The 19,632-nt window shown below is 38.1% G+C and overlaps 1 protein-coding gene across 2 annotated transcripts in view; it reads left to right on the plus strand.

Annotated features, from left to right (window-relative positions):
• Window positions 1-19,632, plus strand: part of NRDE2 (NRDE-2, necessary for RNA interference, domain containing) — an 87,935-nt gene that overhangs the window by 63,313 nt on the left and 4,990 nt on the right. For both annotated transcript variants that reach the window (XM_016428014.2, XM_016428015.2), the window contains exons 10-12: window positions 3,365-3,751; window positions 4,925-5,850; window positions 7,656-7,794. In XM_016428014.2, coding sequence (XP_016283500.2) covers window positions 3,365-3,751; window positions 4,925-5,850; window positions 7,656-7,794 — 1,452 coding nt within the window. The remainder of the gene's footprint in view (window positions 1-3,364; window positions 3,752-4,924; window positions 5,851-7,655; window positions 7,795-19,632) is intronic.

The raw sequence follows: 19,632 nt of genomic DNA on the forward strand, positions 1-19,632 counted from the left end.
CCTGGTTCATTGCATGGCTGCTGGTAGAAAAGTCCATTACATTCAATTGTACCACAGTGTATCAGTCTCTGTACAATGTTCTCCTGGTTCTGCTCCTTTCACTCTGCATCAATTCCTGGAGGTTGTTCCAGTTCACATGGAATTCCTCCAGTTCATTATTCCTTTCAGCACCTTCCATCACCAACAGATACCACAATTTATTCAGCCATTCCCCAATTGAGGGACACCCCCTCATTTTCCCATTTTTTTTTTGCCACCACGAAGATGCTGCTTTCTTTCTTAAAGGAATTAGCTATTCTGTTATTAATAGTAGATAATGTTCCGACTTCGATGCTTCAGTGTAGGCCAGGTGACAGCTTTTCTAACAGAGGGCAAGCTCCAGTGATGGCTCAGTTCTGACTAAAAGGGAATGCCATTTCTTGCCACACCAACTCTTGATGTAAATCACAAAGGAGTTTCTGTCTGAATTGATCAAGAGAGAGTGCCTACAATGAGGAAATTATGAATCGTTGAAGATCAGAAATATTATTGAACTTGTCCAGAAATTTCTGGTGGACTTTAAATTTTGCCTCTAATTTAGATGCCTTTCAAAGCACTACTGAAGAGTTAATGATAAGTTTTACATATTCTTGGTCTGCAAACATAAGTGATTATCAGTAAGATATTCATGAATGAATTTGGAGATGCTTGGACCAGCAGGGAGTGGCAGTCATGGCGCTGTCCGGGGCCCTCCTCTTTGCCTTGTCTGCAGTGGCCCTGTGGCTGTACTTAGACCTTTGGGGAGGAAGCACAGGTAGAGGAATGCTGGGTCTTTTTTATTCTCCTGCCTTCTCTCCCTACCTCACTTGGCCAGGGGCAGTTCTGTAGATCTGAAGGATTAGCAAATTTAGTCCCATTACAAAGGAGACATTATTACTAAAGTCTATGTGTCCCTGCAGTGGTGGGGGTTGGGGATAGGATTGGGGTGTGTGGTGGTGGGGTGTTAAGACTGGCACAAAAAGATTTAGGTAGTAAAGAAGAGTTAAATAGACAAAGGAGAGATGCATCCACTGTGGCACCTAGCCTTTTATTTGTGAAGCAAATATCCACCTGTGTAGGTTTTGAATTGTAATGAAGGAGGGAATTCTATTTTGGTTCCTGGAATTGACCCAGTTTCACAAGACAGCAATTATATTGCCTTCTGTATGACAAGTTACAAGTACAGTATGGAAAATTTTCAGTCAAGTCTTACTATCTTGGTATAGTTAGTCGCATTAATCATTCTGAAAAGTCAGACTGATTTAACTTTTGGTATGTCAATCTAAAGCAGAACTAAGAGGTTGTCCATTTTTAGGGTTGTATTTTCAAAACCACCATGGGTAATTTCTGCTACCAAAGTCCTAGGTGAGCCACAACAGTGGTTATAGGACCATTGCAGGACAAGGACAGTACCTTGGAGAGGAGGGGCAGCAGTGTGGAGAAAGGAGCTCTGGACTCCAAGTCAGAGGACCCAGTCTCAAATCCTCACACTTCTGCTTACTTGCCATCTGCCTGTGAACAAGTAATTAAACCTCAGATTTCTCATCTAGGGGGCACAGTGGCCTGAGGGTTGGACTTGGCTTCAGTCTAGAGCTTAGCCCTTGCTTCAGACACTTAGTAGGTATGATCTTGGGGAAGTCAGTTATTCTCTCTCAGGCACAGTTTCTTCATCGGTAAAATGGCAAAATAATCATATCTACCTCAGAATTGTTGTGAGGATCAGTTGAGATGACATGAAAATCACTTTGCAAACCTTAAAGCACTATTTAAATGCTAGTTATTATTATCGAGAAAATGAAGATCAGAGGGTTGTTGTAAGGATTAAGTAAGAGTCTGCATCATGAAAGTGCTATATTTATGTAAGCTTATTATTGTACTTGATGATGTTATCATGTTCACTGCATCCTTGAGATGAAACAGTACCCAAGTTTCCACAAAACTGGCATGTTTCCACAGAGAATTGGAAAATCATGTGTTTACTAAGAGTACATGAGCAAAGCACAGTCTGCTTCTACTTCTTCCTTGTTCCTTTCTCTTGTCTTACAGAAGTCATGGCAAAAAAAACTTTTTGGCTTCAATCCTTATGGACAAAAGTCTTATTAAAAATTTTTTTTTACTAACTTTTCCAAAGTATTAGCATTTTGCTACTTTAACTAGAGTATATTGAAGGTAGTTAAGCTTCTGATATTTGAGGATCCATCAGGACCTTGGATTCATTAGTTCTCATTGTCTAGGAATGTAGGTGTGGAAAATTTGGGAGATGGTTTAATCTATACATGTCTTGGGAGTTTCTTTTTTTCTAAGAGATTCTTGCATTTCCTTGTCTTCTTCTTCTTCTTTTTCTTTTGAACCCTTACCTTCCATCTTGGAATCAATACTGTGTATTAGTTCTAAGGCAGAAGAGTGGTAAGGACTAGGCAGTGGGGGTTAAATGACTTGCCCAGGGTCACATAGATGGGAAGTGTCTGAGGCCAGATTTGAACCTAGGACCTCCTGTCTCTAGACCTGGCTCTCGATCCACTGAGCTACCTAGCTGTCCCCTGGCTCATTCTTCTAAGATAATTATTAGTTGGGTTCTTGTCGTCCAAGCTTTTACTTATATTGGCTTTTTCATCATTAAAATCCAAGAATATCTTCCATTTCCTTTTCACCATTTTACACTACCTCCTCCCTAGTTCCCTACCCCTTCCCCACCCCTTCCCCTTAATTATGATAGCTTATAAGACAGTTTGTAGCCATTTAGTAGCTATAGATTTTGAAAATGGTTTTGTTAAATCAATTTTTAATACTCTTTATTTTGTTATTAGAATCTCAAAATTGTTGTTACTATGGTCAATTGGCTATGGCTCATCTTTTGTTTGACATGTTTGGCTTATTGATTTTTAAACCAAATTTTCATTTTATAGAACAGTTTTGCCCAGAAACTCTCTACTAGAAATGTGGTTTATTTTATGATTAAAAGATGCACAACTGTACATCTGAATAACTACTGAAGCAGTTTTGCTGGATTTCAGAGCTAATATGACTAGATTTATATAGACCAGTTAAGCAATTTTTAAGACACTGTCTTAAACTTATTCACTTCTCAGAAATGATAATTATATTGTTTTGCATGGTTGCAGACATTTTTTCTTTCTCCAGCTTCAGATATTGAGGCTTGTGGCCTTTGAATCTAACAGACAAACCTAACACTTGTCTGTAATCTATTTTTATAATTCAGACTTTGAATCATCAGGACACCCTCATAAAAATAGCTGTGAATAAACAATGGGAAGTTGGTGGGATTTTTCCATTAAACTGTGAAATCTTGGATGTGTGACTTTAATAAATTTGTCCTTTTTTTTAGGTGTTATTTGATGATCTTGGGCTGTCTCTCATAAAACTTTCTAGCTCAGATCTAAAATTTCAACTGATTGATTCGTTTCTACAATTCTTGGGAGTCCCATCAGGCTCCAATCTTCCAGCTTCATGCCTCTATCTTGCCATGGATGAAAATGGTATTTTTGATGATGGGCTTTCTGATGAAAAGCCGTTGACTTTTTTCAACCCATCATTTTCCGGGGTTAATTGCATAGGTCACATGGACAAGATGAACAGGCAAGGACAGCGGATGGGTCACTGCAAAGAAGGCGAGGAGTTCCTACAGAATATATTTCATCTTATATTGCCCCTATTTTCAGGCAAGGAAAAATCTCATCTCTGCCTCTCATGGTTGCAGTATGAAATTGCTAAGGTAATTTGGGTACCTTTTACATTTTTCTGGTGCTTCGTTTGTTCCTAGTTAACTTTTATGTTGCTTTGTGTTGGTTGAATTTCTTGGGCTCTCTCTGGAATTACAGTATGGAATGTGTGCTAGACCTGGAACCAAGAGAGACTGATGTTATCCGCAGATTCCCAGGCCGTGTGACCACAAGAATAATACTTTATCTTTTACCTTTGTCCTTCCTCTCCTCCTTCCCCCCAGTAACAAGAGAGTAATACCTCTAGTACCAACCTACCTCACAGGGTGGTTTGGATCCACCAACAGTGCTTATAAAGAAAGGGCTTTGTGAACCCTTAACAACAATAGGATGAGAGTAGTAAATGAGGTATTGAAATATGATGAATATGTGGTGGTTGTTTATGTTTTCAGATTACTGTGGTGAAGGAGCAGTTAATCCTAAGAATTCTGATTAATCTAAGTTTACATACAGTTGCTGATTTCCCAGTTCTTTTATTTGGGTAAAATTATCTAGTTGACCCACTCTGCCCTCTGCTGGACACTTTAAATGTTGACTTCTCTTCTAATTCCAAAGGCTAAATCCCAGATTATTCTTTAGATTATATTATTTATATAGTCTTTCATAAAATTTAGTGTCTTTGGAGTAAAACAGATCAGGGATTTACAGCCATGCTTTTAGACATTTCAAGTAGAAACACTGGCATAAGTGTTTTTTTGCTGAATTCAACCTGTGTTCCTGCTTAATTCGTGACATTTGTACCATCTGTTCTCATCCAAGAATGGAGTAATGACCCAACAGATACCTTCTAGGTCATTTAAAAAAGTAAATGAAAGAGTAGTCTAGGGAAATAGTCATGAATGCATATGTATTTGGCATCACACCTAAGGTCCAAAATTGCAATGAAAAATGCTTTAAAAGATTTAATGGATTTATTTAAATGTGGCATTGTCTATGTCAAATATGAAACTCGATATATCAACATTTACATCAATATCAACAAGCTATTTGGTGGTCAGGAAAAAATATTGTCCTCTGATCTCATATCAAATATCATATCAAATCATAGATGATTTGGATTTTCTGCACAAAGTTGGAAGAATAAAGAAGTTAATTTTAAAATGCTGAGTGAATTTAATTTTAAAATTTGCCAGTATTTAAGTTTATTCCTTTCTTTTTTCCTGTAGGTCATTTGGTATCTGCAAACTAAAAACAAGAAGAGACTGAAGTCTCAAGGTAAAAAGTGCAAAAAACTGGCCAAGAATCTCCTCAAGGAGCCTGAGAACCGAAACAACTTTTGCCTTTGGAAAGAGTATGCCCATCTAGAATGGTTACTTGGCAACATAGAAGATGCGAGAAAGGTTTTTGACACTGCCATTAGCATGGTAGGACCAGAAGTCTTAAATTCTAGACTATATGATTTGAGTCTGCTTTATGCTGAACTAGAAGTGGAGCTATCAGGGAACTTGGAAGGAGCCGCTGTATCCAGAGCAATGCATATATTAACCAAACTGACTGAGAATGGGCCATACACACCTTACACTGGACAGGTGTTAGCTGTGAACATTTTGAAAGCCCGCAAAGCATATGAGCACATGCTTCAGAAGTGTTTGAATGAAAGTTCAGACCCTGACTGGTCTCCTTTTAATTGTTCTAGTCATCTAGTTAGTTTGGTTGGCTGCTTTATGCTTTTCCAGTATTTGACTGTAGGGGTTAATGCTGCTATGCATATATACAAGCAGGTGTATGAAAAACTTAAAGGGTCCATTTCATCAGAATTTGAAAGGCCAGGTGAAAATATTGGAAACCAAAATTTGACCAATGCCCTCGAAGCTGTCACACTGATGCATACGAATCTACTCAGGTACCACATGAAAGTGAGTGTGTTCCCTTTGAATCCTTTGCGAGAAGCACTTACAGAGGCTTTAAAATTGTATCCGGGCAACCAGGTTCTTTGGAGGTCATATGTACAGATCCAAAACAAGTCCCACAGTGCCAGCAAGACAAGAAGATTCTTTGATGTCATTATAAAGTCTACCAAATCCCTGGAGCCACGACTATTTGCAATCCAGGCTGAGAAAATGAGAAAAAGGCTGGTGGAGGCTGTTCTGAGGTATCCATATAATAATAGTATATCACCTGTCACCTGCAAAGAACCCTGGGTGTTACAGAATGACAGATTTGAAAATATATTATGATATTTATAATGCAGTGCCACTAGTATCCTTAATTAGAAGGAGTTGGAGTTCTCTCCTTAGTACATACAGGGCCTCCTTTCAGTGGCATAGGAAAGCTTGATTAATTCTGATTGTGCCATATAAGTGGCAATTACCTATGTGAACCTGAAGGTATTTGGGTAGTTGCAGTTAAATGTGTTTTTTAAAGTGAAAATCACATTGTTTTGGGGTCACTCAAAACCAGTTGGTTAATTCTTGACTCATTATAACTGAGAGTTAACCAGTGGCTTTGAGCTGAAGCATTAATGGTTGTTCTTAAAAGTTTTTAGTACTGAAACACATTTTGCACAGGAGAGAATTATTTTGGATATATTTGATTAAGATACATTGTGCAAAGAGATCTGGTCTTCAGGTGAGAGATATTAGGTTCAAATTCATGCTCCATTCCTTATTACCTGTATCATAATGCATACGTCTCTGGGCTTTGATTTTCTCATATATAAATGAGGGATTTGGATTAGATGATGCCTAAGCATTCCTTTCAGTTTTAGAATACATACCTAGATAGGTGAGAGAATTAGAAACCATGGTATATGAGGGTCTTTGAAAGGAACTGGAGTCATTTGCCATGGAGAAAAGGTGTCTGATTTGGGGAGGGGATATGGAGCAGTGGAACAGCTTTGCCTTAAAGTACCTTTTGTTTTCCTTGGATCCAGAGGGAAGAACAAGGAGCAATCAGTGAACATTGTTGAGAGGCAGTGTGGGGGTTCAGTGTGAAGAAAAACTTTGTCTAAAAGAGGATTAGCTTCTTTGGAGGGTATTAAATTACCTATCCCTGGAAATGGTCAGGCAGATCCTAGATGGTTATTTGCTGAGGATGTTGTAAAATTCCCTTCTTTTCATGTGTGGACTGGATTAAGTAACCTAGGAGATTTCTTCCCATTCTCACATTTGTTGATTCCAGGTTTATACCAATTTATGTAGCTCACCTCACCTTGAGGGAAAGTATTGTATCATTTTTCATCTTTATGCATGCTCTATGCCAGCACAGTACTTTCTTTAATAAATGTTTGGATTGGATTTGAATTGCCCTGTAACAATTTATGTATTTTTTTACTTTAAAGGGACAATTAACTTATAGTTATGTTTTAAATCTTTGTCTCAAATAAAACATAATTTTATCCTACTGATTAAAAGTCATATTTTTATTTCACATGCATTCTGTCACATGCAGCCCTAGGCACTGAAAAAGTCACAAAGTTTATGGGTCAGGCATAGCAGCATATGCTTATAATTTCTGCTTCTGAGGAGAATGAGACTGGAAGATCACTTAAGCTGTGGAGTTCTCAGCTGGCATAGGTTAAGCCAATCAGATGTCCACACTAAGCCTATATACTCTTGAGTGGGTGCTTGGAGATCCAACTTGCCTAAACCAGCTCAGTTTGGAAATAAAGCAGGTCAGAGTTGAAAAGATTGACCCATGCACTTCCAGCCTGGGCAAGGTAGGGAGATTCAGTCTTTAAAATAATTAATTAGTTAATTAAAGTTTTGAAAAAGTTAAAGAAAAAATATGAAACTCATATAAGACATGTTCTTTGAATTATATTGGGTATATAATGTAATCAGGTCTAATTGTAGTTTGAGTTTATTGTTACCAAAATTTATCTTTCTTCTTAGGCAATAAGTCAAAGAAATTTTTCTCTTTAGTTCTCAAGTCTTTCTATTTTATTTTTTCTTATAGTGTGGATACTGGAGAAATCCATTCAACAATTCCTGAAACAGGTTTATCAAATAGAATCAAAGCCTTGTTTGAAAATGCAATTCAGAGTGATAATGGCAGCAACTGCCCCTTATTATGGAGGATGTATTTGAATTTTCTGGTAAGAAACTTAGAATTTTGGGTTTTCTCTTATTTTGTAAGAATTTAGACCTAGAAACTAATCACAGGAATAATTATTTGTGTACAGTTAACCATTTTAGTTCCACAAACTCTTATGTTTTAGATAGTGGGTGGGCGGGCTAGGTATTAGGGATCCAGAAATGGAAAACAAAATGTTCTTTGCCATAAAGGGCAAGACTTGAATGCAAATATGGATACCACAAAGTAGATTGTGATATGTGTAAAGCAGAAGTCTAAATAAAATATTTTTAAAATGTTAAGGGAGGGGCAGCTAGATGCTCCATGGATAGAGCTTCAGGCCCAGAGATGGGAAGCCCTGGGCTCAAATCTGGCCTTAGACACTTCCAAACTTTGACCCTAGGCAAGTCACTTAATCCCAATTGTTTAGCTGTTACCACTCTACTGTCTTTGAATTGGTTCTAAGACAGAAGGTAAGAATTTTAAAAAATGTTAGGGGGAAAAAACATTTTCAACTTAGGGAGTTCAAGGGAATGCTTCCTGGAAGAAAAGGCTGGGTCATGGAGAAAGAAAAGGATTTCAGCAAGTGAAGATGTAGAGAAAATGGATTCAAGGGGAGATGGACAGCATGAATATGGAGAACTGATGGGAGTTGAGAAAAGTGTAGACACGGAATAGGTGAAGGGGGAGTAATGAGAAAGGAGAGTGGAAAGGTGGATTGGAGGGCAGAGACTGGCAGGTCTCAAATGCTAGAGCATTTCTATTTTATCCTATGAAGTGTGAAGCAACTGAGAATTTTTGATCAAGAGGTTGCCACAGTCAAAGATTAATTAATTAATAAAAGAAACTAAAGGCATTTATAGTATTATAGGTGAGGAGTGATAAGAACAAGGTGGGGGAAGTAATAGGAGGAAATAGATTCATGAAATAGGTATGGATGAATTAATAAGACTTTGTAACTGGAATGTAGATAATTTGGATTATAAATTAAAACCAAATTTTAAGTTTTTCTTGAGTCGTCAGAGTAAAGGAATCAATTTGACCTATGTTTTCAGGGTTCAACTATAACAGTGATTTGATTCTCTGCTCTTCAGAATTTCAAGGCCCTGATTATCTTTACATGTACTTAAGTAAAGAAATTTGATTTGTTATCTTAAATGTGGATTTAAAAAATCTTCAAATTATCTTTTATGATCATTTAAAAATTTATGACTGGATCACCATAAAATGTTGTATATGGTTTAATTTTTTTAAATTCAACATTCATTCAACAAATATTACATTTCTGTTTTCAGTGTAGTGTACTAGAGTCAGGGAGAGACTCAAAGATGATAGGATGTCTCTTGCTAAGATAAGAAGCACTGGCCTTCAAGGAGAAGTTATAGTCCAATGGGGGAAATAATATATAGACACATAAATATAACACATGTTAGAAATGTAATTGAATGAGAGAATAAAATGTTATGAGATTAGATGGAGAAGTCACTTCTAAGTAGAGGGGATCAGGAATTAAGGTTCTTAGAGGTGATGGCATTTTAACTGGACCTTGAAAAATAGGGAAGATGTCAATAGGCAAAGGAGGATATTTCAGGCCTGGAGGATTATATGACCAGAGGTACAGAAGTAGAAAAGGTCTTTTTTTGGGGGGGATGGGGAAGCAAAAAAGAAAATGGTCCTAAGAGAAACTTGAAGGCAGAAGTAAAATAGGATAAATTATACTACATAAAGAGACATATGGCTGGGGGGGGGGTGTGTGACCAGGGAGGGAGAATACTATTATAAGAAGGGGGGAAGAAGAGAGTGGTGACAGGTAAACCTAACCTTAGTGGAACTAGTTCTGAGAGGGAAGAACAGCCAGATCTATTGGGGTATAGAATTCTATCTTACCCTACAGAGAAGTTGAAAGGGAATAAGGAAGGGGGTTGGTGTGAAGGGCAGGGAGTATTAAAAGGGAGGGAAAATTTGGGAGTGGGATGATTAATAGACCTTAAAGAGAAATAGGGGAATAAGAAGGGAGGAGGTAGGAAGGAAAGTAAAATAAAGTTGGGGAAAAGAGGGAATGATTAAAAATAAAACACTGTTGTGGAAGGAAATAGTGAAAACAAAGGGCAGGATTAAAAGAAGAAATCAAAATAATGAAGAATACATAGGTTGTAATCATAACTCTGATTGTGAATTGGATGAACTCATCCATAAAACAAGCAGATAGAGTGTATTAAAAACCAAAATACTACCATATGTTGTTTATAAGAAACACAGATGAGGCAGTTAGATGTACACAGGGTAAAGTTAAGAGGCTGGAGCAGAATTTATTGGGCATCAACTAAGAAAAAGAAGGCAGGAGTCATAATCATGCTATTAAAGGCAAAATAAAAATAGAACCGATTAAAAGAGATAAAGAAGGTAATTACATCCGGATAAAAGGCAGTATTGACAATGAAGAAATATCAGTACTCAACATGTATGCACCAAATGGTATAGCATCCAGATTTTAAAGGAGAAACTATTGGAGCTTAAGGAGGAAATAGATAGTAAAATTACTGGTGGAAGACCTCAACCTTCCTCTATCATATCTTGATAAATCAAACCAAAAATAAATAAGAGAGAAGTAAGAGATGTGAATGAAATTTTAGAAAAATTAGAGTTAATAGATATATGGAGAAAAGTAAATAGGGATAAAAAGGAATATACTTTCCTTTCAGCAGCACATGGTACATTTACAAAGATTGACCATGTTCTGGGGCATAAAAAATATTGCAAACAAATGCAGAAAAGCAGAAGTAATAAATACAACTTTTTCAGATAATAATATGATAAAAATTATAGTTAGTAAGGATACATGGATATGCAAATTAGAAACTAATTGGAAATCAAATAATCTTATTCTCCAAAATTGGTAGGTCAAAGAACAAATCATAGAAACAATTATTGATTTCATTGAAGAGGATGACAATGAGGAAACAACACATCAAAATTTATGGGATACAGCAAAAGCAGTACTCAGGGGACAATTTATATCCCTAAGTCCCTATATTAACAAAAAAAGAGAAAGAGGAGATTAATAATTGGGCATGCAATTAAAAAACTAGAAAAAGAACAAATTAAAAATGCTCAGATAAAGACCAAATTGGAAATCCTAAAAGTCAAAGGAGAAATGAATAAAATGGAAAGTAAAAGAACTATTGAACTAATAAATAAGACTAGGAACTCATATTTTGAAAAAACAAACAAAATAAAGTATTAGTTAATCTAATTTTAAAAAGAAGAGAACCAAATTAACAGTATCGTGAATAAAAAGTGTGATCTCACCTCTCATGAAGAGGAAATTAAGGCAATCATTAAAAACTATTTTACCCAATTATAAGACAATAAATATGACAATCTCGGTGAAATGGATGAATATTTACAAAAATATAAATTTCCTATATTAACAGAAGAGGAAATAGAATACTTAATCTCATATCAGAAAAAGAAATTGAACAAGCCATCAAGGAACTCCTTAAGAAAAAAATCACCAGGGCCAGATGGATTCACAAATGAATTCTGTCAAGCATTTAAAGATCAATTAACCCCAATTCTCTACATAGTATAGTATAGTAGTAGTTTCTTGGTGACCGAGAATGACAGTTGTCTTTGTGCATTATCATCTATTGATGTACCCTCATGTGGCTTTGAAGTCCAAAGACTGAGGTGCAAAGTTTGTGGCACGTGGGGCATGGGACGCCAGTTGTGACAGGAGGTGCAGTTGTGGCCTGGTGTCAGCATTCACGCGCAGCAGCAAGACGTCGACGTCGCTCATCTTCAAAGGTGGTGGTGGCATGGTTAATATGGGTTCGCCAGCTGCTTCTGTCAGAGGCAGCAAGTTCTAGTTGCTTTGGTGTAATGCCAGCCCACTTCAAGTTTGACTTTAGCTGATCCTTAAATCTTTTCTTTGGTCGACCTTGTTTCCCGAGTCCAGCTGACAGTTCACCATAGAATACCTGTCTTGGTATTTGCTGTGGGTCCATGCGGATGAAGTGTCCAGACTATTGTAGCTGGGTTTTGTGGACCATGACTTTGATGCTGGTAGAGTTGGCTCTGTTGAGGATTTCCTGATTGGTGATTCGGTCCTGCCATCGGATCCTCATGATTGACTGGAAAGAGCGTTGGTGGAATTGCTCCAGCTGTTTCATGTGCTTCCGGTACAGTGTCCATGTCTCACAACCTTACAGGAGCGAGCTGAGGACCACTGCATTATACACTTTGAGCTTCGTTGGAGGACTTTGGGGCGCAGCCGCCCTAGTGCCTGGCTGGCCTTTTGGATCCTGGCATTAATCTCGTGGTCTAGGGACCGGTCGTTGGTGATGGTGCTGCCCAGGTACTTGAAAGTATTGACGTTAGAAAGCTGCGTGCCATTGATTGTAATGCACGACTTGTTAGTTGGCCTCCCTGGTGCAGGTTGGAACAGCACCTCTGTTTTGCTGAGGCTGATAGTCAGGCCAAACAGTTTTGTTGTGGTAGAGAACCTGTCCACAATGGTTTGGAGATGATTTTCTTGGTGGACCATGAGAGTACAGTCATCTGCGAAGAGAGCTTCCAGGATGAGTCTCTCTGTTGTCTTTGTTTTTGCAGTCAGGCGGCGAAGTTCGAATAGTGAGCCATCCAGTTGGTATTTGATGTAGACGCCCAGGTCTAGATCCATCACAGCATGTCGTAATACTTGGGGGAAGTATAGGTTGAATAGCACCGGAGCAAGGACACAGCCTTGTTTCACGGCATTGGAGATGTTGAAGCGATCGGAAGTCTCTCCACCAGATAGAACTTCACCTGTCATGTCAACATGAAAGAGCTGGATCAGTTTAACGAATTTTGCTGGGCAACCGAGCTTGCTGAGGATCACCCACAATGCGTCCCTGTTTACTGTTCCGAACGCCTTTGTCAGGTCTATGAAGACAATGTAGAGACTCAGGTTCTGCTCAAGGCATTTTTCCTGCATTTGCCTCACTGTGAATACCATGTTGATGGTGCTGTGATCTGGTCGGAAGCCGCATTGTGACTCAGGTAGATTCTGCTCTGAAACAGATGACAGGAGTCTGTTGAGTATAACACGGGCGAGAATCTGTCCAGCAGTGGAGAGTAGTGAGATGCCTCTGTAGTTGTCACAGGCTGCTCGTGCGCCTTTGTTCTTGTATAGGGCTACGATGGAGGCATCTCTGAGTTCTGGGGGCATGTCTTCCTCTTCCCATATGCTGGTCAGCACTATGTGGAATGCCTGGAGCGCCTTTCCATTTAAGGCCTTGTACACCTTGGTTGGGATCCTGTCTTTACCAGGTGCCTTGCCTGCACTCATTTGTTTAATGGCTTTTTGGACTTCCTCTATTGAAGGAGGGATGTCAAGTTGTTCAATGGTGTGGTTTTGGGGGATCTGGTCAAGGGTGCTTTGGTTGACTGAAGAGGGTCAGTTGAGAAGCTGACTGAAGTGTTCTTTCCACTTGTTGCTGATGCTTTAATGAGAGTGTCACCGTCAGAGGATAGCAAGGGAGTGGTGGTGGGTTTTAATGGCCCATAGACAGTCTTGAAGGCACTGAAAAATTGTTTGTAGTTATTCGTATCAGCAAAGCGCTGGATTTCTTCTGCCTTTTTTTCCCCACCATTGGTCTTGCATCTTCCTGATCTCACACTGTGCTGTGGCTTGGAGAGACTTGAATCTGTCCTTTTTAGGAGCAGAGTTTGGGTTATTTTGCCACTCCATAAAGGCTTTGTTCTTCTTGTTCAATAGGTCTTCAATAGCAGTGTTGTTCTCTTCGAACCAGTCCTGGTGGTTGCGTTGTTTGGGGCCTAGGACTGCCTTTGATGCTTCCTTCACTGCGTCTCTGAACTGGTTCCATTTCTCGGTTGAGCTTCCAGTGAGTGGTCCCTTGGCAGACAGCTTGTCATCCAGGCAGGACTGGAATGTTTGCAAATAAGATGGATCTCTAAGACGACTCACGTTGTAAAATGCGCGAACTGTCTGGGCGCGTTTTGGATGGTGAGGCGCAATGCGCATTTGAAGAGTCGCTCTAACCAATCAGTGGTCTGTCCAGTATTCAGCTCCTCTCATGGCTCTGATAATCTGTACATCCTGGATGTCTCGCTGGCGTACAATGATGTAGTCAATGAAATGCCACTGTTTTGATCGTGGGTGCATCCATGTTGTTTTATATTTGTTCGCCATTCTGAACACAGTGTTCGTGATGGTGAGTTCAAACTCTGAGCATTTGCTGAGTAGTAGTAGGCCATTGTTGTTCATTTTGCCCATGCTGTGTTTGCCGAGCAGTCCTTTCCATCTTTCATGGTCCTGGCCAGTGCAGGATACTACTCCCAGTAGTATCAGCTTGTCATTTGTGGGCACTGAGTGCAGGACGGCACTCAGGTCAGAGTAGAACTGCTTGATGGTCTCTGTGCTGGTCAGTGTTGGGGCATATGCGCTGATGATTGTGGCATACCGGTCTTTGCTGAGAGGCAAACGGATCTTCATGAACCTCTCGCTGATGCTTACAGGCAAGTCTGGCAGCTATTTGAGCAAACTGGTCTTGATGTCCAGGCCAATACCGTGGATTCTGTCTTCATTTGTGGCTCTACCTTTCCAGAAGAAGGTGTATCCAGTGGTGAGTTCGCTGAGTGATCCCTGTTCTGGTAGTACTCTACATACTATTTGACAAAATAGGCAAAGGAGACTTATCAAATTTTTTTTTATGATATAAATTTGGTACTGGTTCCCAAGCCAGGAAGACCAAAAACAGAAAGAAAACTATCGACCAATATCCTTAATGAACATAGATGCAAAAATATTAAAAATAAAATACTAGCTAATAGGCTATAGCAAGTCATCATAAAGATTATTCTTTAATAAGGTTATTATGACCAAGTTGGATTTATACCAGAAATACAAAAATAGTTTACTATAGGAAAAGCATCCACATAATTGACCATATCAACAACCAAACTAATAAAAATCACATGATTATCTCAATAGATGCAGAAAAAGCCTTTGACAAAATATAACACCCATTCCTATTGAAAACACTAGAAATTATAGAATAGAAGGGCCTTTCCTCAAAATAATAAACAACATTTATTTAAAACCATCAGTAAGTATCATCTACAATGGGGATAAGTTAGATGCCTTCCCAATAAGAACAGGAGTAAAGCATAGATGCCCATTGTAAGGATAATTTAGGGTTGTGACCTAATCTAAATTTGATTTTTGGTCACCAGGGGATAACCCAAATAAAATACCCAAGTCAGTTTGGAAATATATGGTGGTTTCGTCAACATATAGAGAAGAAATCAAGGAGAAGAGAGAGGGAAAAGGTATAGGATTTCTCCCACCCAGCCTGTGCCAGGAGAGCCACAATGTCCTTGAAGATTAGAGGCTTCTCTGAGAGAATAGTGTTTGGAAGGTAAAGGAGAGAAAAATCAGCCTAAACTCCGAAAGATCTCAGAGAAGAGCCTCACTGAACTAGGTTACTAGGCTTCCTCTAGCACGGTATCAAGGAAAACTCACCACTAAAGCCGGACAATAGCAGCCGCCACGTCAAGATGTTGACACGCTCAGCAAGCTGCTGCCAGCCACCTCTCCACTGTCAAAGAGACCCAAGAGAGAAAGTGACTTGAAATATAGAGACGGTTTTACATCACTTTCCTGCATCTCACATGTACCCGTGATATCTTAGGCTTGACTTAGGACAGCCCAGGGGTCTGTCAGTTGTTTCTGATTTGTCATTTGCTAGCACATGTCTGTCATAGGCCATCCTCCTAAATACTTAATCCTTAAGTGTGGGTGTAGACATTCCTGGTTTTGTTAGACTTAAGTAGGGTGGAGTAATCTAAAGTTCACAATCTCCCCTGATGATGATTGGGAGACTAGTCTCCCCAATTGATTACTGAACATAATCATCCTGCACCTTCAAATTTTCTAACTGCAGGTGCATATATAATTTCACCTTCTAAGAGGAAATTACAATAATTAGATAGAAGAGGGAAATAGAAAAAAGACAGACAGCAAAACCAATGTTTGATGGGCACATTGACAAAAACCAATTAGGGGGCAGTTCCTTTTGGCATAGGAGTATACACCATTATCACCACTACTATTTAATATTTTACTAGAAAAAGTAGCAGTAGCAATTAGAGAAGAAAAAGAAATTGAAGGGATCAAAGTAGGCACTGAGGAAACTAAACTGTCACCCTTTGCAGATGACATGATGCTATACCTAGAAAATCTAAGTAAATCCACTAAAAAGCTAGTAGAAATAATAACTTTAGCAAACTTGTAGGATACAAAATAAACCCACGTATATCATCAACATTTCTATTTGTTTCCACCAAAATCCAGCAGCGAGAGTTAGAAAGCAACTCCATTTTAAATCACTCCAGACAATATAAAATATCTAGGAATCTATTTGCCAAGACAAATTCAGGAATTATATGAACATAACTACAAAAAAGGCTTCACACAAATAAAACTGGATCTAAACATTTGGAAAAACATCAATTGTTCATAGAGAGGACAAGCTAATATAATAAAAATGACAATCCTACCTAAATTAATTTACTTATTCAGTACTATACCTATCAAACTACCAAAAAACTTTTTTTATAGAATTAGAAGAAATTATTATAAAGTTCATCTGGAAAAACAAAAGATCAAGAATATCAAGGGAACTAATAAAAAAGTGAAGGATGGAGACCTAGCAGTACCAGATCTCAAACTATACTATAAAGCAGTGATCATCAAAACAATATGATACTGGCTTAGAGATAGAAGGTGGGTCAGTGAAATAGATCCTGGGGTAAATGACAGCCACAAAGTAGTTTGATTAACCCAAAGATCCTAGCTTTTGGGCCAAGAACCCACTATTTGACCAAAACTGGGAGAATTGAAAAACAGTATGGGAGAAATTAGGTTTAGATCAACATCTTACACCCTATACCAAGATTACTTCAGAATAGGTAAATGACTTAAATATAAAGAGGGAAATCATTAAAAAATTAGGTGAACATAGAATAGTATCTGTCAGATCTATGGGAAAGGAAGGAATTTAAGATCAACCAAGAAATAAAGGACACTACAAAATCTACAATGAATGATTTTGATTATATTAAATTTAAAAGTTTCTGTACAAACAAAACCAATGCAACCAAAGTTAGAAGGGAAGCAACAAATTGGGGGAAAAATTTATAACAAAAACCTCTGATAAGGTTCTAATTTCTTAAATTTATAAAGTGCTAAATCAATTCTATAAAAAATCAAGTCATTCTCCCATTGATAAATGGGCAAGGGACATGAATAGGCGATTTTCAGATAAAGAAATCAAAACTATTAATAAGCACATGAAAAAGTGTTCTAAATAAATCTCTTATAATTAGAGAGATCAAAACATCCAACCATTCTGGAGGGCAATTAGGAACCATGCCCAAATTGCTTTAAAAGACCATCTGCCCTTTGATACTGTCATAGCACTGCTAGGTTTGTACCCCAAAGAGATAAGAAGGAAAAAGACTTGTACAAGAATATTCATAGCTGCACTCTTTGTAGTGGCAAAAAATTGGAAAATGAGGAGACGCCTTCCCATTAACGAACGGCTGAACAAATTGTGGTATCTGATTGTGATGGAATACTTCTGTGCTATAAGGAATGATAATCTGGAGTATTTCTATAAGAACTGGCAGAACCTCAGTGAACTGATGCAGAATGAAATGAGTAGAACCAAGAGAACATTGTACACAGACAGTAAAACATTGTGGAATAATCCAATGTAAAGAACTTTGCTACTAGTAGCAATGCAACAAGCTAGGACACTCCTGAAGGATTTTTGGGAAAAAATGCTCTCCACATTGAGAGAAAGAACTATGGGAGTAGAAAAACAAAAGAACATATGATACCACATCACATGTATACATTGGGTATGTGATTTGGGGTTTAGGCTTTAAAAGATTGCTTTATAGCAAAAATGAATAATATGCAAATAGGTATCAAGTGATAACATTTGTACAATCCATTGGAATTGATTGTCAGCTCTGGGAGTGGGGAGGGAAGGGAGAGGTAAAGAAAATGAATCATGTAAACATGGAAAAATATTTTAAAATAAGAATTTAAAAAAAAAATCACTCTGAAAGTTACAGCCTTGTAATTTTGACATATTTAAGTAAGCATTGCTCTGTAAAAATAAAAAAATTTCATTTATAGTAAAAAAAAAAAAGAAGTATCCAAGATAGAATGTCATCAAATGCCAAAAAGCACAGGACAGGTAGTAAATGCCCTAAGAGTTTAGGAAAGGGAGGGATTGACCATGAAGAAATTAGCTGGTCTAAAGAAATGGCCAAGATTCTCTCGCTGCAGGCTAAATGATATTAAATTATAACTTTAAAATCTTTTACTTATATAAAGAATTACCAGGAGACTGTTCTAAACTTCTATTGTTTTGACTACAGTGATTTAGTTGTTTTCAAGTTGGAATTGCGTAGAATCTGTTCATCTGCTGAAAGTGCAAAGAAAACAACTTGGTTTTGTTTGAATGGGAAAAGAAACATCATTAAACAGAAATTGTGGGAATGGCACTTCTGGCTTGTTAAATGTGGGATCTGATTTTGCCATCCTCCCATATAATTTCCCCTCCCTTTTGCCAATCACAGACAGAAGTCAGTATAATTCCAAAGGCTACTATTTTCAAATGTTGGTGGGAGGAGAAAATTCCTTTTCATTTTACCCTTCCCCATTTTGATGAATCAGTATACCCATCTCACCCTCTATCAGTCTTGTATGAGCAAGATTATATGATTATTGTATAGATGTAATATTTTTAGTGATTTGACAGATAGCACTCTTTTATCAAATTTACTTTTTTGTAACACCATACAAATTGTCAACAGTCCTAATTTGTTTCCCAGTGAGGCATAAGAGCCTGGCAAACTTCAGGCATTTCATTTTCTTAGAAAAGCTTCTTTTCTCCAAGTACAGGCAATGGGTGTCCCATCAGAGGAAACAGAAGAAACTGAAACCAAAGCATCTCTAATAAATATATGGCTCCTTTAGATGGATAGCTGGACATAAACAATTAAGCATATTTTAACTCTAGAAAGATAGTGAACATCTTACAAAAAGGTTGGACAGATCTTTATGGCGGCTGTTGCTTGCTGGTCTAGACTCAGACTTGTTGGTTTTCCCAAGAATCTGTGATTTTAAAAATGAATCATTGAGAGAATTACTCATATGAGGAACTGAATTTAAGTAGCTGGTCCTTGCTACACACAGTTTTCTTTAAGTTTTACTTAGTCTTCCAGAGTTTGTGTGATACTAACTAGCCTTCCAAGTTCTTAAATCTAATTGATATGAAAAAAAGATAATGTTGAGGCAGTGAGGTAGCACAGTGGGTAGAGTACCAGGCCTGGCATCAGAAGATCCTGGGTTCAAATTTGATCTCAAACACTTCCTTGCTGTGTGAACCTGAGCAAGTCACTTAACTCCAATTGCCTAGTCCTTACTGTTCTTCTGTGTCAGAATCGATAATAAGACAGAGGATAATGGTTTAAAACAAAACAAAACAAAAAACAAAGACAATGTCCACTTAGTATAATGATATCTTTGCACTTAGCCTTGAAAGATTTTAGTTTTCAGAATGAGAGATCACCCATCCATCAAGGTCTAGCTCCAGTGCTACTTCCCCTAGAAGCCATCTTGGATGTCTCCCTGCATCCTCCCACCTCCCCCAGAAGCATCTCCCTTCTTGGAATGCTCATAAACAGTACTTTGTACTTTCTGCATGCAGTTATGTATCTTTTGGGTATTATAGTCATTTATGTATACAAAATTGTAAGCTTTTCAAGGGCAGGAAACATC

This window comes from Monodelphis domestica, chromosome 1 (genome assembly GCF_027887165.1).
Source record: "Monodelphis domestica isolate mMonDom1 chromosome 1, mMonDom1.pri, whole genome shotgun sequence".
Lineage (NCBI taxonomy): Eukaryota > Metazoa > Chordata > Mammalia > Didelphimorphia > Didelphidae > Monodelphis > Monodelphis domestica.